The 24,872-nt window shown below is 29.8% G+C and overlaps 2 protein-coding genes across 2 annotated transcripts; one reads left to right on the forward strand and one right to left on the reverse strand.

The window, feature by feature from the left end:
* The first annotated feature begins 207 nt into the window (after positions 1-207).
* On the forward strand, positions 208-21,274 carry Fim (plastin-2 fimbrin). The gene is made up of 4 exons (XM_029309956.2): positions 208-592; positions 16,309-16,739; positions 17,043-18,255; positions 18,389-21,274. The coding sequence occupies exons 1-4, from the start codon at positions 542-544 to the stop codon at positions 18,584-18,586; spliced, it is 1,893 nt and encodes a 630-aa protein (XP_029165789.1). The 5' UTR covers positions 208-541; the 3' UTR covers positions 18,587-21,274.
* Positions 21,275-21,583: 309 nt separating this feature from the next.
* Positions 21,584-23,773, reverse strand: LOC114936688 (uncharacterized). Its single transcript, XM_029309962.2, has 3 exons — positions 23,686-23,773; positions 22,249-22,880; positions 21,584-21,963 (listed from the first exon to the last, which is right to left on the reverse strand). Exons 1-3 carry the CDS (start codon positions 23,714-23,716, stop codon positions 21,730-21,732), a joined length of 897 nt encoding a protein of 298 aa, XP_029165795.1. The 5' UTR covers positions 23,717-23,773; the 3' UTR covers positions 21,584-21,729.
* Between the last annotated feature and the right edge of the window lie 1,099 nt (positions 23,774-24,872).

Raw genomic sequence — 24,872 nt, forward strand, 5'->3', positions numbered from 1 at the left:
ATAAATATATAATAATTAAATATATATTAAATAAATATGCATATTTTTCGAATGAAATGAGCGAAGTGTCAGAAATTCCGGGGGCGGCAAATGTCAAATCGCCGCCGGGCGGTTCGCGGCGACTCGGGCGTCTTCGGCAAAGCTCGGCTGCCGCTCGGCGCCTCGGCGTGTTTAGCGCACGCACGGATCTCTTCGCCAGTACTCGCAGCGACTCCGAGTGGGTGGGATGTTGCGCGCTTGACTTCTGACTGGCCGATCTTGGAGTTCCAAAAAGAAGAAACGTTTCTTTCCCCGAAACACGCGCACGTCAAGCCGCTTCTAGTCAGTCATCTGGTATCCGCGCGTTCCCGTTCGCGTTCGACGACATCAAGTGGGAAAATCGCTCGCTTTCGTTATCAGATCGAGAGTGCAGTCGCACGTTGCGCGCCGCATTGTGTCACGGTGTGTATCGTGAAGGGAGAGAGAAAGAGAGAGAAGCATCGACCGAGGTCGCCGTCGCGGAGAGAAAGGAAAGGCGGAAGAATTATATATTCGGACAAACATGGCCACTGCGATCGACGACCGGCAGGAACTATTGGAGCAATTTCAAGCGGTAAGTGATGTTAGAGACATTTTTCTGGCCGTCCTCGCCACGACGATTTTTTCACGCGGTACCGGAGCTGTGCCCAGGGCACGGTTTACTCTTATCGATCACCGGGTTTTATCAGCGTGGAAACCTCTGCCCTACCCCCTCACAAAAGCGCCGACGCCGGTTGTTGCCGCCCTGTCAGTCGGCGGCACCTCCTGCGCACCTGTGAATCAGAGAGCTGATCGAGAACGTCCTTACTCGACGTGAATCATACCTTCGAGTCACATTGTTTAGCGAGGACAATCGTACATATTCATTCCAAGTTAGAATCGGAATTGTACATTTTTCGCTAATCAAAATAATATATGGAAAATAATATATCGAATATATATCAAAATTATGAAACGAATTAATGAATCGTAAGAGAGATAGAAAATTCCTTCACAATTCCCCGATTTTTCTCCCTATATAAATATATATATCTTCTGAAATACAATATATGTATTATATTACTCTGTATTCAATTCCATTAAATAGTTTTTAATAATAGATTAATTTTTAAAAAATATACATATATTGGGATCGATATTACTTTAATATATAATTTATATGTATTCTCTATATACAATTCCATTGAATAATTTTTAATTATTAGATTAATTTAAAGAAATATTTATTGTGATATTACAGTTATTAATTATGATTTCAGTCGTACACATATTATTCATTCCAAGTTGGAATCGGAATTGCAAATTTTTTGCTAGTAAAAATGATATATCAAATATAATATTAAAATTAGTAAATGAATTAAAGAATTATAAGAAAGATAAAAAAATCCCTTGACGTTTCCCCGATTTTTTCCCCTATTTTATATTTAATTCCATTAAATAATTTTTAATAATAGATCAATTTAAAGAAATATATATTGCGATATTAATTATTAATTATAATTTCAGGGTGTGTATTCTCACTATGAAAAAACTGGGGATTGTCAGATTTTTTATCTTGAAAAATTCTCATGGAATTTTATTAAGACTCAAGAAATAATTTAAAAAATTATGTGTTTGATATATAATTTTACTCTGTATATTGCAAGAGGTCGATATTTCGATTGAGCAAGTTAACAATCGTATATAATCGCTTTCTTTTTATACTTAATCGTATGAATAGAAAACATTAGAAAGCGTAAAGACATTTATTTCAAAAAGCTACATTTATACAAATTTTCTTATTTTATTTGGAATTTTAAGCAAAAAATTTTACTTTTATACTGCAAGAGGTTGATAATCCGATTAATCAAGTTAACAATCATATACAATTGCTTTCTTTTTATAATCGTATGGACAAAAAATATTAGAAAGCGTAAAGACACTTATTTTAAAAAGCTGCATTTATAGTTTTCTTATTTTACCTGGAATTTTAAGCGTATTAAAAATACTTGGAAGATCAGGGAATTTTCAAGGAATTTTTTTACAAGATTTGAATAGACATCCTGATGATACATATATAACACAAAGTTATATAATATTTGATAATATGTAGAAGATTGCGCTAAGAAACTTATACGAAATTTCAATCATATCGTGGATTTGAAATCGCAGGAAACAGGAAATTCCTTTTAATTCTGTTTTTACGATAACTTGCGGACCGAAACAGAAAAATGAGGAACAAGATAAAGAATATCTTTCGTTTTTTTTTCAATTCTGATACGAGAAAACTGTTCAATAGAAAGTTAAGTAGTATATTTCGAACTGGTCGGACACGTGATCGCAGGAGACCTGATCACTTTTCGCACATGTTCTTACACACGTGTACGTATGTATACATAAACAATGGCACATTTAACGCGTAAACTACGACACTGCATGCTTTGTGTTTATACCATATCTCGCCTCGTGTTCCATTGAACGCTGCAGTCTAGCTAATCTCCTCTCACTTAACTAAAGAAAATTAACGACAAAGTTTTTTGATGCAAGACTGACAATGAGTAGAGAGTGAACCCGTTCACAAGTTAAAATTAAGCTATTTTATCAAATAAATTTTTATACAGAAATCAGTACATTTTACTGTAAAGTGTAAATTTTTTCATTTTTAATAAATTGCGTAATAAATTTAAAATTAAATTATTTAAATTATATACATTATTTTGAATAATATATATTAATTATATTAGTATGTAATAATAATTCGAATTTTTATTGAATACATTATTTAAATTTAACTTTTATATTCTATTTTTCTGAATATTTATTTCTTCAAAAAATTTTAATTGAACCATTTATAATTAAATTGCGAACAAACATATCATATAGTTTAAAGTTTTATATGTGAACAGTCTAGAAAAGTTTGTAGAAGTTTGATCAGTGCATCATTTGTCATCTATGCATCTGTGGACGATATAATTGGATAGAATTTGATGATACAGATTAAATATCTTTAAACTTTAAACATTGATAATGATGAGGCGCACGTGGACGTGCTTATGTACTTATATATGAGTCAATAATATTTTTTTAACACTATTCGCAATTGTAAACATAGATTACGATATCTGTAAAAGGAAATAACGAGATTTGTTACAGAACAAGAAATAATGCAATGATTCATAATTAATAATTTTACGATATTATAAAGGTAATTCGAAAAACTATTAGAGCAATGATTTCTGACTAAGAAATAATTCCCATAATATTATAATTGTCAGTTTTGTGAAATATTAATAACTTACATGTGATATGCACAACTAATCTAATTAACGTTTAATCCGATTATTGGAATATCGACTTATACTATACAGGTATAGCTAAATTCAGCGATAAGTTCTCGGTTTTGCAAAGTAATAATTTTCGTTTTTTGCAAATCAAACTTTAAAATAATAAAAATAGGAACTGTTTATTATTTTTAATATCGAATCCACTTTAATATAAATTTTTATTTCAATTTGAATTTTTAATTTCAATTTTGGCTAACTAATCTTGTACATGTAACATGTTAAGACAAAAAGATATTTTGTTTCACTCTCTAAATTTCTCGGGTATAAAAAGAGATTTCACTCTTTTGGAGTAAAATTCCACTCTTTGGAATGAGATTGTTCGGTTTCTATTCCAAAAAATTGAGAGAGTATGTTTATGCGGATATGTGCAATAAAATTGCGAGAGCGAGGCCGAAGGCGTCTTGAAAATAATGATCTTGCGTTACTATGAGCGAGATGGTGGAATTGTTCCTTTCCGTCGAGATCGTATACCGTCGAGAAAGTCTTCAATTATCTTATTGATCGCATTACCGGTGAGAGGCACAACCCCTTCCTACATCCTGCGTAGCAAAATTATATACGAATGATACACAATATAAAGGGCCATTCTACGAGCTAACCCTTTTGCCACCTCTTTTGCGATGCGCGCGTGATGAATCATCAAACTTTCAAATCAATAAAATATAATACGACGCGCTGCTTGGAGACACTTTTCCTTTTTACATTCGAGAAATTCTCATTGGAAAGGAGTAAACACAATTATTCGTAATTATTATTTTTCCTGCTTTGCTCATTTATATACAGAGTGTTCGATAATATTTTTCGATTTATTATTTTTTATGTAAAAATTGCTTATATTTTTTTTTATATAAAAATATTATCTCTTACAAATATTTGAGATTCTCGATGATGGAAAATATAATTTCCTTTAATATTAAAATTTTGTTATAAAGTAAATAAATTAAATTACTATATGATAAAATGATGAAATAATAAAATAATTCATTATGTATTATATAAAATTTATTTGATAAAATCAGAATGAAATATAACGAGCGCAATTTTAGAGTGTATAATCTCTCTTGAAAAGATTTGTTCTTGAAACTTTAGCTAGCTATAAAGGCAAAAGTGTGAATGGACGATATTTCTATACAACACGTATTCAGGAATGCTTTTTCAACAGATTACGCATCACCCTTTCATCATTCTTGACTGGATGATTCTCAGTCCTTACGCATTCGAGTGTATGCACTTTTTACATCGACAAATTAAAATGCACATATTTAAATATTGGATCAGGAGATTAAAAGACACACATCCGAGAACTATATTTTTGTAAATAAATAATTGAATTTATATTAAACAACGGAAAAATTTATGAGTATGCAGAATACTCAGTTTTCTTTTGCGTTGATATCAAATTCTTTGATGATATACGAGAATGACTATTGCATGTTATATTTTGTAACATTTAGCAAATTTCTTAATTAAGTGTAAAAATTTTTTTGATTAAAATCGGAAAATTATATAATACAGAGATAACGATAACAAATATTTAGTATTAATAACTGTCGAGTTATTTAATAATTTATTAAATATATAGCTATACGGAATAAAAAATTAGCTATCATAATTGAATTTTAGCTATCCCTGTATTTTTGAAATTTAGTTATCATGCCTAAATTTTAGCTTTGATAACTAATATTTTTTAGCTACAGTTTAATAGAGAATTCTAAAAAATAATTAAAAAATATCAACTATTATAGCTAAAATTTAGACATGATAACTAAAATTCATGTGTAATATATGAGCCTAAAATTTAAGTGATAGTTAATTTTTTTATGTAGATCTATTTAATAATTTTTGAAGTTTTATTTTATTATTCTTAATCTCTAATATTTAATATTTTCATAATTAAATGTTCATAATTTTTAAAACTTAATTAAATTAAGAGTGACTTTTAACGATTTGTCATTCAGATTTGATAATGAAAGCTGATAATTTTATAGACATTGCAATACGTCTTTCAAATATGATTTTTTGCAGATTATTGAAAATGTGATAACGCAAAAAATATCTCTAATTATGAATGATGAAAGAGTCAGACACGGAATAAAGCCGAAGTGTTTGCACGAATTCGAGCTGTCTGAACTCTCGTATTTCTGCGCTTCTGGAATTTTGCACTTTATTTGCTAACTTAGAAGATAATTTATCGTATCAGCACAATGATTTTTTTCGCATCACACTATCGAGTCGTAAAAATATTCAGAGATATAACAATAGAAATTATAACTTTCGAAAGAAAGAATTATTAGTCACTAAAATTAAATTGTTTTATTTATTTATTTGTATTTCTTACTTTCACACACACACATATTTATGAAAAAAAGTACAAATAAAATTCTAAAAATTCAGATTTTGAATTCCAGGATTTTTTTCTCATTCAAATTGAAGGATAGAAATCTCATACAATAATATTAAAAGAAATCTTGATTTTTTGTATCTATATTACTCACGTCCGAACTATGACGAATTATGCATGCAAAAAGATTATTCCAAAATAATGCCACGTTTTTACGAGGCATAAAGCACGAACGTGAACAGTGCTTGCTCCAGTTTCTTTCACACATTTAATGGAAAGCGTGAATCGTGCACATAAAATTTTTCATGCGACTAGTTCACGAAGCAGTGTAAATCAAAGGCTTGGTATATTTAAATTAAAGTTTCGGAGACCAGAAATTTGTCGTCACGAACCTGTATCCCTCATCCAACGTCGAATTACGAAGGCGCACAGGTTCCGTTTGGTGCGAATATCCCAAAACTGAAGAGTATAATTATCGTTCAATGCACACCGCGAGTAGACATCCTGTTTCACGACTGAAAATCAAACCGGTTTTTGATCCTATCGCGACTGAATCGTGGAGGTGTTGACGTCATACAGGTAATCTTTACGGTGAATGCTTTCCAGCAACCTATATAGGTGTAAAAATACTATGTTATATACAGTACGTGACGACCTGGTGGTGTTTCTATGACATAATCGTACACAGCTAAGATGCTGTCGTTTAGCCATCCTTTGGATACGAAACGTCACATTTACATTTTATATTATTTTTCTTTTCTACGAAAAGTGGTATTCCTGGTAGGAGATTCCAGCTTCCAGCTTCTCCAGCTACAAGTAGGCACTGTGTAATATTGCATCACACAATGCAGGCCTGTGTTTCGTTGCTGGGAAGCATCTGATAGCGTGTTTTCACAAGTTGTACATTGTAAAAAAATGTGTAATATATATTACATAAAAATATGTAAAATTACATAAATAATAAGTGTACACCGAGAGAATTTTCTCTTACAATTAGAATTTATTCTGGTAATTGTGAGACAATATGATATTGGAAGAATTTTATAAGAGTTTCTCTGATTAATCACACAAATCGTACATTGTAAAAAAATATGTAATATATTACATAAAAATATGTAAAATTAATATATAGTGTACTCAGATATAATAAGTAATAAGTGTACTCAGAAAGAATTTTCTATCAGAATTTGTCTTGAAAAAATCATAGTATATATAATAATTGTGAGACAATATATGATATTGTGGAAGAATTTTATAAGAGTTCTCTGATTAATATTTACCAGAATAAAAATACCTATACAATAAGATATAAAATATGTTCGATTAATTTTTCTATGCACATATATTACTATTTTTTATTGTGGTAAATATTAATCAGAGAAACTCTTCAAAAATTCTTCCAATATTGTCCTATATACGTTTTCAGGATAAATAGTAATAATTTCCGACGATTATCGCGCAATTTTACACTTTTATTATTTATATATAATTTAACAAATTTTTTCCTAGCGTATTTAGTTTACGAAAGCGTAAGTCACGTTCGTGCTTCGAGCCTGGTGAGAAGTAAACGCATGCATAACATAAAAAAGGAGAGCACGTGTACTATAGAAGCGGCCACCCGAAACGCGCCGTGTCACCGCGTTGGCACGTGCCGTTCTTTTCTTATCCCGAAAGCATGCTGTTGGTCTTCCATAAAAACAGAAGACCAACCGCTGTGAATAAATAGCAGTTCAGTTCACTCGACGCGTGATTATAACGAGAGAACGAAAATATTGACGAATATCTGACAATAAAGTTTGATTCACCCGAGTTCAGGACTCTTTGCAATAAGAGTACGAAATTTGGTTTGTCATTTCATTTTTTATTTGCTCATCATCGATTTTCAAGGAATTTCAGTTTTTAGATTGATCTCTTTCGTTGAAGATGATTAAAACAGTAATTAAAAGCAAGCGCTTGTTTGATGATATAATAATAGAGAAGTAGCTGCAGATATTATTAAGAGATGCATTTCATGCACTGGAGATTCTTGGTGTAGTTGATTAAAAACTATTTCATAGCTTTGCAAGCATGAAATTAATGCGGAATCGTCCACTGATATTCGCGCGAGAAATGTTTTACGCATCGTTGATTAAATTAGAACGATGTGGCAAAGTGGAGCCAAAGAAACGAGAACTAAATTTCTTCATAATGTTTTAAATTAATTTATTTTTATGTTTTATATATTAATATTACTATATTTAATTTATCAAAAAAATATTTTACGCATTGTTGATTAAATTAGAATGATGTGGCAAAGTGGAGCCAACAAAACGAGAATTAAATTTCTTCGTATTGTTTTAAATTAATTTATTTTCACGTTTTATATTAATACTTCTATATTTAATTTAACAAAAAATTTTAGATACGTTATTAAAAAATTATCTGATATTTTCTCTTGCTTTTATCTTTCTCATCTAGATAAATAAGAAACAATTTATTTGCAATCACAAAAATAAAATCTATTATCTCACGACATTTATATACCTTAAATCAAAGTTGGGCAGATACTTCGAAACAAAATATTTAAATACAAGATACAAGACACTGTTTGACATATATTTAAATACTATTGAAATACTTGGTTTTGAAATATATTTAAATACTAATTATATTTAAATACATTTATAAATACTTTTAAATACAATTATTTTTTAAACTTTCTGATTAACTAATATTAAAGTAATTACAAAAAAGATTACCTACTATTATTTAAAAAATAAATTTTTTAAATAATAGGAATAATAGATGATTTTATTGTAATTACTTTAATATTAAGTACAATATAGTTTGACGGTAGAATGATATGAAAATAAAATCAAAAGTAAGTTAATTTCAATACTTTGAAAGATAGGTTTATTTATTTGAACTTTAAACTTTAAAATAATAATTAAAATTAACATATAATAGCATATATATACACACATATATATATATATATATATATGTATATGTAATTACATAAATACATTTAAATACAAGATACATTTAAATAAAATAATTAATTACAAAATTCAAAATACTTGATTATTCGGTATTTAACTACTGTATTTAAATAATAAGATACATATTTAAATACGTATCTCAGACTACTTTGAGATACATATTTGCCCAACCCTGCCTGAAATTATTTTTGCATAGCCAATTCGCACAAATAGGCACAGCTGTTGTAAAGCCTGACTCTTATCATTAGGAGGCTAATCATGCCTACAATTCCAATTCTTGCTCAACTACGTTGTTGCTGCAATGTAGCAGCGTGATACAATTGTTATGTAATTGCACGCTGCTGATATAGCAAATGGGTCGCGCGATCGACTGCTCAAAAGTAAGATCGTTGCGCAACTGCACCTAGGTCGCCTGTAATGCACATGCATTTTACCAATCAGTGGCTCTCACTAACCAGAGCTTCTCCCTGGAAAATCTGGAATTCTCAGAGATATCTTTGTTTCTGAACAAATCAGGGAATTCTTAACATGCAGAGAATTCCGTGGAATTTTTCCAAGAAAAAAAATTAGTCACTATAGCTAAATTTTAGCTGTATATCCCTATATTACACATGAAATTTAATTATTATGTCTAAATTTTTTAACTATGATATTTATTTATATATTATATAATTTTTTAGCTATAGAATTATCCGTAAAATTCAGGCATGCTAATTAAATTTCAGATATTATATAGAGACAGCTAAAAAACTATATAGTGACTAATTTTTTTCCGCGTCGTTATATTTTACCACAAAATTTGCTACATTTGTCATATTTAGTAATAAGCTGAAAATTAACCATGCTGCATTTTAAAATTTATATAAAATATTTTATATGTTTATCACTTATTTTTCTATATTTTATTTAAAACATTTAAAGAATTATAAGTTTTGATGTATTTTAAAATTATTGAAATTGTACTATACATTAATTCTAGTAAAATTAATCAAACATATTTTATATCTTATTGTTGAAAATATTAATATTTTTTTGTGATATATAAATATTAATCAGAAAAACTCTTAAAATTCTTTTAGTACATACAAGTTGATTTACATTACCATATGATTTTTAGAATAAATTCTAAGAGAAAATTTTGATAATTTTGACACATTCACGCTTGAAAATATCGCGGAGGAAGAATAAAACCGATTTTTATTACCGTTGCAATTAGAGAGTTGCTTTCGAAAAAGCATAAAAATGTCAAAAAAAAAGAGAAACATGGCCGAGATTCCTTTCTCAGCTCTTCGGACAAAGCACGTTTCTTAGCTAATTCTCACGTAAGAACACCCGGATACGTATGTTTATACCGTGATGCATACATGCACCTTTGTCGGTTCCGTTCTCACGCTTAGCTCCTTAATTACGCTATTATAATTAAGCACTTTCTTGGCGCACGATGAGGTTCCGCAGTTAAGATTAACAACAAGACGCGATGGAACGAGGCATCTTTAATTGCACGCGGAATCGGCTCAAGAATCAACTTTGGAACTTTTGCTAAATAATAGGCTTCTATTTTATTACTGTTTCAATTTTGTTTTTAATGAAACAGCATGTACATTTTAATCTAACATATACATATACACTAATATGTATGTATATGTGAATGAGTCATTTAACTGTCATTTAAATATTCTCGTTTGACATTTTGTGGAAACTTTGAATTTATTTTATTTTTCGAGAAAACATTATCTTGACATTTTTTTAAATGTTACCAAAATAATTTCAAGAATCTTTCTTGGATAATTTGAGTTACAAATGTCTTTTTAAGGTTACAAAAAATTAATTATTTACAACAATATGTATTTTTAAATAGACAATTTATTTTTAAAGAGACAGGAATTTATATATAATTGCAATAATAATTTCGTAAAATAAGTGTGTAAAAGAAAATATGTTTTACGAAGGAGCAAAAATGTATGTCTTATCAGCTGGCAATCAAATAAAATGATGTCAAGGCATTGAGACGTTTGAATCAATTTAAAAGAGTAATTAATGTAAATTAGATTTGTATTTCAAGTAACTGAAAAAGCTAATGAAGATGGATCAATTAAAAAAAAAATTTTTTCTCTCTTTATTCAGAAAATCGAGATAATTGATAAGCGTCGAATGTAGTTTCCATAATTAAGGGGAAAAAAACGTTTCACTGTCAAAGTGCTGTTTAAATTGAGAGCACGTCAGTGATATGAGTCACTCAGTTGGAACTTATGAATGTTTGATTTGACGTCATCGATTCATTACATTTGGAATCGATGACTCATTAAGATCGTACCAATTTCACTTCCGAGTTTTGTGAATAAACGCTTTGATTCATGCTTAGCGTTATTTTTTTTCTTCTTTTCGTTTCCTTTTTTACTATGCAATGCATAATATATTTTTATGTTTTGCATAGTAATTCTAATTACTTTGACATTGAAGATAACAAGACTTTAACTGTCATTACATTAATATTTTTATTTCTTTCTGCATTTTTTTATTTCTTTGTAAAAAATTAAAAATTATCATTAACATTTTTTTTCAAGAAAATACTTTTTGATATGATTATTTTTAATAAATAAAATTGCTCGTAATATTTTTCAATAATTATGGCATAAAATAAGTATTATATTCTAATATATTTTATATATTGATTTACAAGAGAGAAAATCAATGATTCGCACAGATGTGCATGATTTTGAGTCATCGAGAAGATTAGCGCAGTCATCCTTCATTATTCTAGAGAATCAAAATATGTAGGGAAATAATTTGCAGTGATTCATGTGTAATAATATTACACAAAGGATTTCCAGCAATATAGTCATGCACTGTATGACACACATTGTAACACAGTGTTAATTTATAATTGGAATATCGCTTAACTTTTTTATCTTAGAGTACACAGGTCAGTCACTTTTTTCCTTTTTTATTAAGTTTCTTTTTTAAAATTTTACCTCCTACCGGAATATCATTATTATTTATTTTTTTTGGCAATTATTATATATATTTTCTTATCTCGTCAATTGATTCCTCTCATTATTCATTATATTAATTACAATATGATTTTGTATACGTCCTGTATATAATTATATCACGTATATGCTTCGATGGATATCCTTTATATATTATAAACAAAAATATGAAGGCAAAGAAGACAAATATAGTTGAAAATAACAGTAGCGATGATGCTATCGAAAAAATATTGTGATCAAGGTCAATGTCAAACTTATACAATGAAGCAGCTTCTGTTTATCAATGTCAATTATTGTCGGGAAAAATATTCCGAAGGTGCTTTTAGGTATCAAGAAAATTAATTATTAATAAAAGTTGAAATCAATAAAATTAAAAATTTAATAAATGAAAAAAAAAGGATTTTATTCTCGAATTATTCCAATTAAATTTAGAACGACATGTAATATCGTGAAATCCATAGTGCACGTTTGATTTTTATTATCAAAGGTCACTGCTTAAGAAAGCAAAGCTGATTATTCACTTTTGAACGCACACATTCTAATGACGTCTAATGCATTATCTTTGTATATACAAGATAACTGGTGATATAAATATAGTGTGTGTACAGATGTTATATACTATACTTAATAATAGTGGCTTCTCGATAACTATTTGTGTGACATTTTATTTTAAAAATAAATTCAGTATGATATTGTCAAAACAGATATTATTTAATCATTTCTATGATTAATCGAAATAATTTGAAATTTCGTCACAATATCGCATGATTATGTAAATTCTAAAATGTGTCAAATTGCCTTAATATATATTTTTTTATAATAATTTATTGAAAATAGCTGAATAATAATAAGAATAAATAATAAAAATAATAATAGCTATATATAAAAATCATATATTATATGTATATACATCTTTCCTTGTTTGTCTTCTATTTTTGTTTTATTATAAATAACATTGAAATTTTCTTTGTGGAAGAAACAAAAGAAATTTTTTACTCTTTTGTATGCTACGCGTTATAAATAATTTAAGTTTAAATAATAATAATTAAAATAATTTAAATTTGCAAATTAAGAACCTTGGAAAATTGAGGTCTACCAATTTGTCTCGCATGTGAATCACAAGCATTTAAATGAATGTTTCTTTCGAATATTGAATATCCACGTGACAAGTACATAAGGAAGAATCAACAATAAGATGACATAGCAATGAGATTGCCTTGGGAGCGAGGAAATCGAATAATCGATTGTAAGATATGTAGATATTCGCTGAATTGCAATTTACATTCGTCACGGCCATTTGTTCCATTTTTAGAAACCTGTCCTGAGGAATGCACGCAAATCTATAGATTTTATATATCCAATTATCATTTTACAAACTGCAACTTGTCTTTTATAAAGCGTTTATAGAACTATTGAATCATATAAGTGATATTGCAGACAATTATTACTGATATTGCAGACAATTACTGATTGTGAGACAAACAAGGCCTTGATATGGATATAAATGTTTTCTCAAAATCAAACCATCATGTCAACAAGATAAATAAATTAAAAAATTTTTATAATAAATTTTATAAAAAATTTCTCTTCATATTTCAAGATACTCTTATTTTTTATTTTTCCGCTTTATTTTTTATTTTTTAATTTTTTAATTCATTTAATTTATTATAAAAATTATTATAAAATTTATTATAAAAATTTGTATAATAAATTTTATAATAATTTTTATAATAAATTAAATAAATTAAAAAACTAAAAACTAAGAAATGATGCGAAAAAAATAAAAATAAGGGTATATGTTTAAATATGAAGAGAAATTTTTGCGTCATCCTTTACCGCTATTATTACATTAAGGCCAATGTTATAACTTGTTTTCGCAGAATGAACGTGGGCATTCGCCCTAATCTTGAGATTGTCCATTAACGCGCCACGCGTGAGTGTTCGCACACGTTGTTGATTTTTCCCCTTTCTGCAGTTTCTCTTTCCGCATAATTCGATCGTGATTTCCGCGAGTACATACGGGATAGGATTATGTGTGCAATGCGATGCCGGACGAAACCAGTTCTTAGGATATAAAAGCGAAGGAGAGAGAAATTTGACCCCGCGCTCATGCTTCTACAGAGTGTCTCATAATTTGTCGTCCAAATAAAAGAATTCGCTGCGTAACTTTTTTTTCGCACGTCGTCGTGGAGTAAAAACAGGGTGTTTATTCCCTGAAAAAATCTGGGATTGTCAAGGATTTTTTTTTACCGTAAAAAATCCGGGAATTTTCGTGGAATTTTTTCAGACTCAAGGAATTTTTGCGAAAATTTTGTTTTCAATAATTTTATACTATTATATTGCATCGTAGATTAAAAACAAGGTGTTTATTCCTTGGAAAAAATCTAGGATTGTCAAGGATTTTTTTACCGTAAAAAATCCGGGAATTCACATGGAATTTAGTTTTTAAAGAACTTAAAAATAATTTTTTTTTAAGATCTTATGTTAAATATTTTTGATATTTTAATAACACTTATAAGAAACATATGTCTTGTCAAACATATCTTTAAAATATTTTATGTAAGTTTTTTCATAAAAAGTTATTCAATTTTTTAATGCTATTTAAATAATTCTGTATAGTTTTATTATATTGACAGTTATAAATAATTGATTGTTAATTTCTATTAATCTTTAATTTTAAATGATGCGCTGAAGAAGGTTGAAAAAGGCAACCGACTTTCGAATTTATTTTTGTCTAATATTTTATGTTATAAATCTTTTTCCACAAATAAATATTAATGAAAGAACTTAATTAGCTCTTATTGCCTTATATGTGTATATACTATTTAAATAAATTAGTACTTTTTAAGACATTTATAATAAATTTATTATTTTACATTTTTGTATATATCTTATGCATTTAGTGATATGCATAGTGATTGCACTTTGTTATACATTGTAAAATAATTAATTGTATAATTAATAAATCAATATTAAATGCGAAGCAGAAAATTGAAACATTTATATTTCATGAATCAAAAATTAATAAATTAATTTGCTTCGTGAATCGAGAAACTAATAAAACATTGAAAAGGGATTTAAATTAATATATTAAATATGAATAATGCGTAATAAATTCCATATATGAATTTCACATATGCATACACAGGATGATATGTATTTCCCCGTTTCATATGTACGATATCTGCGGTTATTTTAATGTCGTTCGACAGACAGGATACGATAAGTGATCTTTCTAAAAGAGCTGTCTACATCAGGAAACTTTCGAGATACGTGTTCATTTCGTTTAAATTATCAAACACTTCCGCTCCTTTTTTATCATAATCAATATTGTATCGCTGTAACAAAACTTTTTCTAGAATATAGCAGGGTTATTTTTGTATATCTTATTGGAGAAAGTAAAATAAAACATCCTGTATATGTATATCAAATATTTAACATATATATATATATATATATATATATATATATAATATTTTTTTTATTTGATTATTTCATTTTTTCTTTTGTACACATATGTACACATGGATATAAAATACATACACATGTGATTTTACGTATTTCGTTAAGTCAGTAAAATAATATCTGTTTCCGCATTTTGCCATAAAATATAATAGTTATTGCCATTCATAAAAATAATTTTAGCATAGATATTTTTTCATGCTTCTTATCGTGTGTATTATCTATGTTTATTATCTATCATCTATATATACATATATTATCTTTATATTGCCATAGAATTTTGTATTTCTTATTCTTGAAAAATTCTCAGTAGCGATATACATATGTATAAATTATATATTTTTTTTTACATATATACATATTACATATATATTTTTGCATATAAAAATTGTTCAGCTTTTCTGTTATCATTTGGAAATAATATCGAGACGTGGCAGAAATTATTCAATTATATTATTGAAAAATTTATTAAATATTTAATATAAAATAAATGAAAATAAGACTTTTGTACAATTTTATAAAAGCTTAAAAATAGCACATTACAACAATAGAAACAATTCTCACATCCTTTTGATTCTAAGAAAGGTCATCCTTTTATTATTGCGATATATATCTTACGAAATCAGTTAACGCTCTCTACGCGGGTATGATCATTAAATTAATTGTATTCTATTATCTGCCGTGTACACAATCATCATCCTTCTTTAATAAACGCATTTCCTTTGGCATAGAAATTCTGTTGCGGAAAAGTTATTGCCACAATGTTACGCCAAAGGCGATGTTGTAAGTTTGATTCATATGTAAGTATTGTTATATTCGCGATTATTCCTCAGCGCCAGCTAAATGAAAAATAAATATATGAAAACGAATAAACTAAAATTACTGAGTAAAATTATAATAAAATAAAATAAATTATTATAATATAATTAAATAAAATATTAGATAAAATACAAATATTAAATAAATTAAATTAAATATTATAAAATAAAATAAAATATTATAATAAAATAAAATAAAATTACTGATTAAAATTATAAAATAAATTTTAATTGATGTGTCAACACCAAGAGAGAATATATTTTAATCGAAAATGTAAGAAATTAATATTAATAATTTTTGCAATCTTTAAATTAATCTTCGCAATGTAAATGTAGTATATTATGAAATGGCTGATGATGTTTTTCCTCGGACAGATTGACGCGAACGGAGATGGCTTCATCAACGTCACCGAACTGCGCAGCGCACTGGACGTTTGTGGTTTCAAGATGCCAGGCTATAAGGTGCGTCAGATGATTGAGGAATATGATGATAAGCAGCGGCTCGAGCACAGAGGTCGACTTTCCTTCGATGAGTTCGAGAAACTCTGCAAGGAGCTGAAGGCTAACGAACTGGGTTCTACGTTCAAGCACGTTGTCTCCAAAAAGGAGAATCTGGAAACTTTAGGCGGAATTTCCGAGGCATCCAGCCAAGGTACCACGCATTCCGTCAGGCTCGAGGAACAATTAGCGTTCAGCGACTGGATCAACACTAATCTCTTATACGATCCCGACCTGAAGCACCTTCTCCCTATCGATCCCGAGGGAAAAACGCTTTACGACAAGGTCAAAGACGGAATACTACTTTGGTAAGCGTAATATATTTTATTTTAATAATTTTAATATGTTTTTGCAAGAAAAATTAGATACGAAATTTTCTAGCTGCATTTATTATATGCTTTAATGTATATTGTGTAATTTAATTTTAATATGTATACATAATATTAATATAATATAATATTTAATATAATATTAATATTTATTATATTTAATATATATATATATATATATATATATATATATATATATATACAAATTTTGTTGGTTGTAGTTAATAGATGATGGTAAAATGTATTAATTGCTGAAGCTAATTTTTGTCCTCCATTTTACAGTAAAATAATCAATCATTCCTGCCCGGACACCATCGATGAGCGCACGATTAACAAGAAGAACTTGACGTTGTACAAGAAGCACGAGAACTTAACGCTAGCGTTGTCTTCGGCTCAAGCGATCGGCTGCAACATTATCAACATTGACGCTCACGATCTCACAAAAGGTTCGCCCCACTTGGTGCTGGGGTTGCTGTGGCAGATCATCCGAATTGGCTTGTTCAACCAGATCACCCTCGAGAATTGTCCCGGCCTCGCCACGCTTCTACAAGACGGCGAACGAATCGAGGATCTGCTGAAGCTATCTCCGGAGTCGATTCTTCTCAGATGGGTGAACCATCACCTGGAGAATGCCGGCATCGCCAGGCGGTGCAACAATTTCCAGTCCGACATCACGGATTCTGAGATTTATACCTACCTTATCAGGCAGATCGCGCCCAATACGGCTGGCGTCACCCTGGAGGCCTTAATGGAACCGAATCACACGTCCAGAGCGGAGATCATGCTTCAGCAAGCAGCTAAACTCGGTTGTCGCAGCTTCGTGACTCCTAACGACGTCGTCAACGGCATCTACAAACTCAATTTAGCCTTCGTCGCCAACATGTTCAACAATTACCCCGGATTGGACAAGCCGGAGAGCAACATCGAAGGTTTGGAGTCTCTCGAGGAGACGCGGGAGGAGAAGACCTATAGAAATTGGATGAACTCGATGGGCGTGATGCCTCACGTCAACTGGCTCTATTCGGATCTGGCCGATGGTCTGGTCATCTTCCAGCTGTACGATATTATCAAGCCAGGCACCGTGAACTGGAACAAGGTGCACAAAAAGTTCACAAAGCTACGAAAGTTCATGGAGAAGCTGGAGAACTGTAATTACGCCGTCGAGCTGGGCAAAAAGATGAACTTCTCGCTCGTGGGTATCGCCGGACAGGATCTCAACGACGGAAACGCGACTCTGACATTGGCTCTCATATGGCAATTGATGAGGTCATATACACTGTCAATTTTGACATCTCTGGCTGGTACTCAGGCAAGCGTCGAGAAAGAGATCGTCCAATGGGTAAATTCCAAGCTTCAAATGGCCGGGAAAACCAGCAGCATCAAGGGATTCCAGGATTACTCGATATCGGACGGCAAGGTTGTCCTTGATCTAATCGATGCCATCAAACCCGGCTCGGTGAACTACGACCTCATTAAAGAAGGCGGGACTGAAAAGGTGAGGATTTCGTTTATCGATGAATTTTATCCTCTTGCTATTCATATCGTTGCTGAACAAAATGAAGAACACTTTATTCTTCCTATTGATTAATTGCTGTAGCATTTATCGGTTTTTCTTTTGTTTCTTCCAGGAGAACCTGGATAACGCTAAATACGCGATATCCTTAGCGCGAAAGTGCGGCGCGCGTGTCTACGCACTTCCGGAAGATATCACCGAGGTGAAGCCGAAGATGGTGATGACGGTGTTCGCCTGCCTGATGGCCATGGACTACATCCCGAATATGGATTCAGTGAAAAATCAGGCGAATAACGTGAACGATGGTCAATAATGTTGCGATTTGGAGTCCTACCTATTACTATATGTGCCGTCTATCTTTTGTACACAAAAACTTTTGAATAGGTCGTCTCGCTTCGGGCCTCTTCCACGAGCGTAACACTTGTATATACGTAGTTTAAGTTTAGCTTGAGAAGATCGGTAGTACCAGGAAGTATTCTCTCTCTAGGAAAAGTCGACGAAAGACGAGAAGTAGAATTTGGTAATTCCGTTCGGACGAATATAGTCGCGCGAGATATGGAAAAATCGTGTGTTTTTGACGAAAGGAGAAATTATTTTACCGTAAAAACTTAAATATTTCTTGACTCTATAAAACATAAGTATATAAAATATCAAGATAAAATAGCGTGCATTTGTGATACTTTCAATATATATACAATTATTGCAGATTAGACATTTTCTCCTGCAATATAAACTACCGAAATTTGAAGTAATTTTGAAATAAATGGATTTTTTACATTAAGTATATGAAATAAGGTGACCAGACAATTTTTCAACTACTAAAGTATTTAGGATTTATATCGACACTTTTGTACCCTCTTCAGAAAATGTATTATATAAGGTGTGTGCAAATTATCACTCGCGGATTGATGTTATTTTTAATTTTTAATATTTTTCTAGTAAATAGTAATTGATTGATTGTCGTTACTGTAATAATGTGGGATTCTTCTTCTCGTTTTTGCAATCATCATTTATTTCCGCTTTACTACTTGTGTTGCGTTATTGTAAAAAAATCAATTTTATACTATATAAGCAGGCAGATAAGGCACACACTAAAGAAATCACATCGAGAAATATTTACAATATATACCGAAATATTTTGAAAGATAAATATGCAGGGCATTCCAGATACCTGACACTAATTTAAAATTTTATGTAAAAAAAATAATTTTTTGAGAAAAGTTCTAAATTAAAAACCAAGTTTAATCAGCGAAGTAATTTAATAATTGCCATAAAAAATGATAACTTATTTCAGAAATTTTCTCTTGGAAAAATTGATTTTTTTATTCGATTCGAAAAATTAAGGAACATTTTGTATATATATTTTAAGTAAAAATAAATCGCCCTCCCGCCAGCGCGTGTTGCATATACGTATAGAGCGAATGAAATTCAACACTCGTATATACAGTATAGACACAATTATACTTAACGCAATGTAAACATACGTATATTTGATATAGTGTAGACGTAAGAGACTTGTGATCTCTGTTTGAACTGTTATTTTTACGCGCTCTCAATGAATTCGAAGTGTCTATCAGAGAGTCATGACGGTCTAAAAACTTGGCCCGATTCTTTCCACATTAATAATATCACATGAACGGATTTTATATCGAGTAATTTACAAATGGCTATATGCAAATCACACATCAAGTCAATATATCTTATATATTTCTTTATATATTGTATTTACATATATGAAATACGAATATACAAGATATCGATACATTTTTACAATTTGTCTGGCTCTAAACAAAATCCGTTTCTAAACTAGGAATTAAGTGACTTTTGATACTTCATTATTAAAATCCACCTACGTCATTCTAGCGCACTAACAGTTTTTATATGACATTCATAATATATTGAACACGAATTAAAATTATTTAACATAATGTCAATCGATGCCAGATTATTTTGCGTTACAAACAGTCAGATAATGAATAATAATAATGTAATCATGTTGACGCATAAAAATCATTATAATCGTGCCATTATTATTACCGAGGTATGATTCGATATTTACATGATATTTATAATCAATTCAAATCGAAACATACTTATGCGACTAATAGCGAGTATTAAAAAAATATTTGCGGTTGCTTTAATTTTGCAATTAAAAAAATTAAATGCTGATTATTCTTTTTTCCTTTCTCTCTCTCTTTCTCTCTCTCTATTTCAATTTTGCAGGTTTATCTGACGTGTGAAACAAGGACTCGCAAAATAAATTAATGTGATTGAAACTCTTTTGAGAAAATTTTTAAAGGAGAGAGAGAGAGAGAGAAAATTTGATTATATCTCATATAATTAAAATTTTTAATAAAATTAAAAGGAGAGAAGGGAAGAAAGGAGAAGGCTTAAAGAAAACTTATAAAAAATTTAACATGCTTTGTATAATTAACTTGAATTACGATAGATTATTATAATCGGATGTTAATTCATTATATTAGACGATACAAGAAATTATTTGAATAAATCAAGTGCAATGCATATGTTATCGACATTTGTATAGATATTTTTATTGTATTAAATTTGTTGTCTTAAGACATCATTGCATTATTATTTCAAGAGCAAGCAATAGATGTGAGCGAACACGTGACTGCAATATGTGTTTATATAATGCATAAAAATAAAAACAAAAAACATTGTTTGAGAGAAAAGAGTAAAAGCTGAAAAATTACGCAGACTTGAAATATAATTGCATTTATAATTATGTTGTTATATTAATAAATCGCGCGACTCACGAAAATTCTCGAGAGTTATTGGCAATTTGACTAACTAGAAGCTAAGTATTGCAATCATTGAATATAAATCTGAATTTACAATGAGATCACTGTATGCATGCATTTCATATATACACATACACACGCATTCATATTATGTGTATTTGTACGTGACATGAGTCCATCGTGTAGTTATAATTTAACGTGTATGTAATTTAAATAAAAGAAATTTATTATATACAATATCTTATTGTTTTATTATTAATTAATTATTGATTATAATTAGTTATATTAATATTGGCAAAGCAGCTCTTACAGAAGAAGACACTCAACTTTAAATATTAATTGTAAAAAAATCAAAAAAATTCTCAAAATTGATTATGATTTTGCACCGCCAATTAAAAAGATTAACTTTTAAATGATAGTTAATTGATTAATTGATTTACCTTCAATTGATGGTTAATTTTGAAATTGACAGTAACTCTAAAAATAAGAAATGAAAGTAACATCCAAATAAAAATGAATAATATACAACATCGAAAACAAGAAAGACATTATTTTATGAAATGCTATTTATTAAGCTTTATTTATAGTTTTACTTAGTATATAATTTATAATTTTCAACTTGATTTAAAAAAATTGACGCAAATTTTACAGTTTGCCTATGAATAGAACATAAAGCGCACGTATTTATCGCTTTTTAATTTATGAAATTGCTTGGTATATCAGTACTAATATTTAGATCAATCGATTCGCCGTAGGAAATGGGTGGAATTTCGCCTTCCGCTGGATCAATGCTTTTCAAATTAAGCTGCATAATTTCCTTGAACGACAGCATTCTATTCATGGAGTCAATCGGAGGTCGTATTTTCCCATCAAATTCAGTAGAGACTTCGAATTTATTATTGATCTGTATTTTGGTGACAAATCTCCCCTGCAAAAATTATTATAATAAAACAGAGTTATTCAAGAAATAATTTCAAATAATTATATATATATATATATATTTTTTTTTTTGGAGTAATTTTTAACAATTTATCCTGTAAGAGAATAATTTTTTTCTACAAGAATAAAATATATACAGAGAGAATTTTCTCTTGGAATTTTATAAGTTTCTCTGCTTAATACTACAATAAAAAATACTAATAAAAAATGTAATATATTAATAAAATAATATAAAACTAAAAATCTAAAAGAAAAAACTAAATTGCACGTGTACCATTTTTAAAATTCCCGATGAGAAGTCGACGTATCGCGGCGGATTGATGCACCCCATTCGCGATTTCTCGATCAACAGGTTCGTTATAGGTTTCGCGTCGTCGTCGGCCAGCATTGTGGACGCGATGAACCGGAAGTCATCGTCGACCTGCTCGTCCCCGATCGTGTTCGTCTTGAGCTCTCCGCGTCTGATCCTGTATACGGTCGCGCAATTTCCCATCGACGAATTCTCCCTGGCCATGAACTGCGATATCCGCTCGATCTTGCGCCAATCGACACCTATGCTGAACTGATTGGCGATCTTTCTGAGGATGTTCACCACCTCCATGCGAGACGGCGGCTCGATCGTGAGGCCTTCCACCCCACGTTCGCTGAACTTGATCTCGAACATTTGTTCGGTCTCCACTTCCCGGGTCGTGTTGGGATTCCGCCCGAAATTCACGATCGTGGAGTTCTGCAAGTGACAGAAGAGATTGTCCGCCGATTTAGGGCGGCAGTTCAACTTGGATATCAGAGTCATGGTTTCCACCGGCTCGTGAGGGTCCGTTTTTATCATGTACGTCATGTTTAGGTCGTACGAATATTTCGCCCCGAATGTCCATTTCGACGTGTCGTTCACGACTACGTTGGCCGCTGATTGAACAAGAAAATACATTTTTTATTAGATATTATATATTACTAAAAAAAAAAAATAAAGAACACTTTTCCTATTCTAAAAATGATTTTCAAACCGCACTGAAACTCGGCGAAAAAGTACCGTAGATTAAAAATTAAAAAAGAATCTAATGGATCTTGCGATAAAAAAAAATTCTATTTAAATTTCATAAACTACAATATTTTGCCTACAAAACGCTATTTTTATTTTCTCACGATTTTTTTACTGAGTTATTAATGTTGAAACTGATAGGAAAAGTGTTCCTTATTTTTTTGAGTAGTGTATATTACAATATTATTTATTCACATTCTTATAAAAAAATAGATAATTGCATTAGAGCGATATTCTTTCTTTTAATTTTCAGTTATACAAGATATTTAAATAAACTATCTAAACTTGAAGAATTTTTATAAACAATTTCCATTAGAAATATTTAAAAATCTATAGGAAATATATTATTATAATTTTATAGAGTATTACATATATTCACAGATATTCAAGAATATGACTATAAAACAAATGGAATAGTAAATAAGTTTAACAAAAAAAAATGACAGATAAACAGTTCATAGTTATTTATATTTACTTTATTTAGATCTGACAATTTTTTTTATTTCACTTTGATTTGTATCAGTCTGTGTATAATTTTTAAAATATTAGTGCTATGCAATTAATACACGATGCATCGATTTAAACATGCTTTCGAAATGAAGGTAAATGCAACGTCAGATTTTACAAATAAAGGAAAAGCATATGGATTGAACTTATTAGTGGCTTACCGACCTAGGAAGAACGGGATTAGAACGACGTTCATCTCGTAACAACACGTAACCCGGTACACGTACGCTGACACTAGTCTTCTTACACTCGCACAAGCTCCTTTATATCGTGCTCATAATTTAACAGCATAATGTTCAACTGCGCTCGCATCCGTAACAAACCCTATGGGATGGGATGACGCATATCGTGCTGCATCTAACACATAGGTACGTATGCATGACGTAAATGACGAACATATAAACGATATAAAGAGAGCTTTTCAACATTTTTTAGTCAAACTAATGTTATTATAATAAATCCGCAATAGAAAAATACATATATTATATATCTACATTCAAATTATTAAGGATTTTATGACGAGAAATTATTATATAATTGCAATGTGTGCACTGAAAAAAGATTGTTCGTGCACTTGACTAAACCTTAAATTAAGTTACTATTTTATTAATTGAACATATATTCGTATTTAAGTTAAATACATGTTTTGGTAAATTTAATGTTATATTTAATTTAAATTATTTTTATATGTTCACATAATTAACAAAATATTATTTAAAAATTTTTATAAAATATTATTTACTTGTACGGTTTAGTCAAGTTATCATTTTTTTTTCAGTGTGTATGTGTTTAAAAAAACGAACAATACATGTTATTAATCTTTTTTACAACATTTATTTTATTGCAAAATTGCTCTTTAATATTCTAAAATTATTTATTTTTAAAAACCTAAAGTCTCGTCGGAAATTTAATTCATCACAGAAGTAATTAAATCTTTTTTAACATTTATTTGATTGCAAAATTGTTCTTTAATATTCTTTCAAAATTGCTCTTTATATATATTTTCTAAAATTATTTATTTTCAAAAATCTGAAGTTTCTTCGGAAATTTAATTTATCACACAATTAAATGATTTTTTTCAAAATCCCTCTGTTCTCTTTTATTTTAGTGGAAAAAGATTCCTCTTTGAAATGTTGTTTCAAAAATATTTTATTTTTAAATGTCTTTCTCTGGTAATTATATAATATATAATTGAATTATTAATTAGCGCGCAGCAATAGACGTATTTGTGACTAGCGGAAAGTTGATTTCCGTTTTGAATACATATGTCTATATATAACACACGCTTCTTGGTGATTTATTAAGCGCTGCAGAAGTCTCGTTACACGCAGGTCTTAAATGAAATTAAATTA

Source organism: Nylanderia fulva, unplaced genomic scaffold, assembly GCF_048542155.1.
Source record: "Nylanderia fulva isolate GAGA-0341 unplaced genomic scaffold, ASM4854215v1 Scaffold12, whole genome shotgun sequence".
NCBI lineage: Eukaryota > Metazoa > Arthropoda > Insecta > Hymenoptera > Formicidae > Nylanderia > Nylanderia fulva.

Excerpts from the sequence above, each read along its gene's own strand:
- Fim (XM_029309956.2), top strand. The coding sequence starts at position 542 with ATGGCCACTGCGATCGACGACCGGCAGGAACTATTGGAGCAATTTCAA. Across the intron at positions 593-16,308 it reads TATTGGAGCAATTTCAAGCG|ATTGACGCGAACGGAGATGG; the intron begins GTAAGTGATGTT and ends TTCCTCGGACAG. Across the intron at positions 18,256-18,388 it reads AAGAAGGCGGGACTGAAAAG|GAGAACCTGGATAACGCTAA; the intron begins GTGAGGATTTCG and ends TGTTTCTTCCAG.
- LOC114936688 (XM_029309962.2), bottom strand. The coding sequence starts at position 23,716 with ATGAACGTCGTTCTAATCCCGTTCTTCCTAG. Across the intron at positions 22,881-23,685 it reads TCTAATCCCGTTCTTCCTAG|CGGCCAACGTAGTCGTGAAC; the intron begins GTCGGTAAGCCA and ends TTGTTCAATCAG. Across the intron at positions 21,964-22,248 it reads CATCGGGAATTTTAAAAATG|GGGAGATTTGTCACCAAAAT; the intron begins GTACACGTGCAA and ends TAATTTTTGCAG.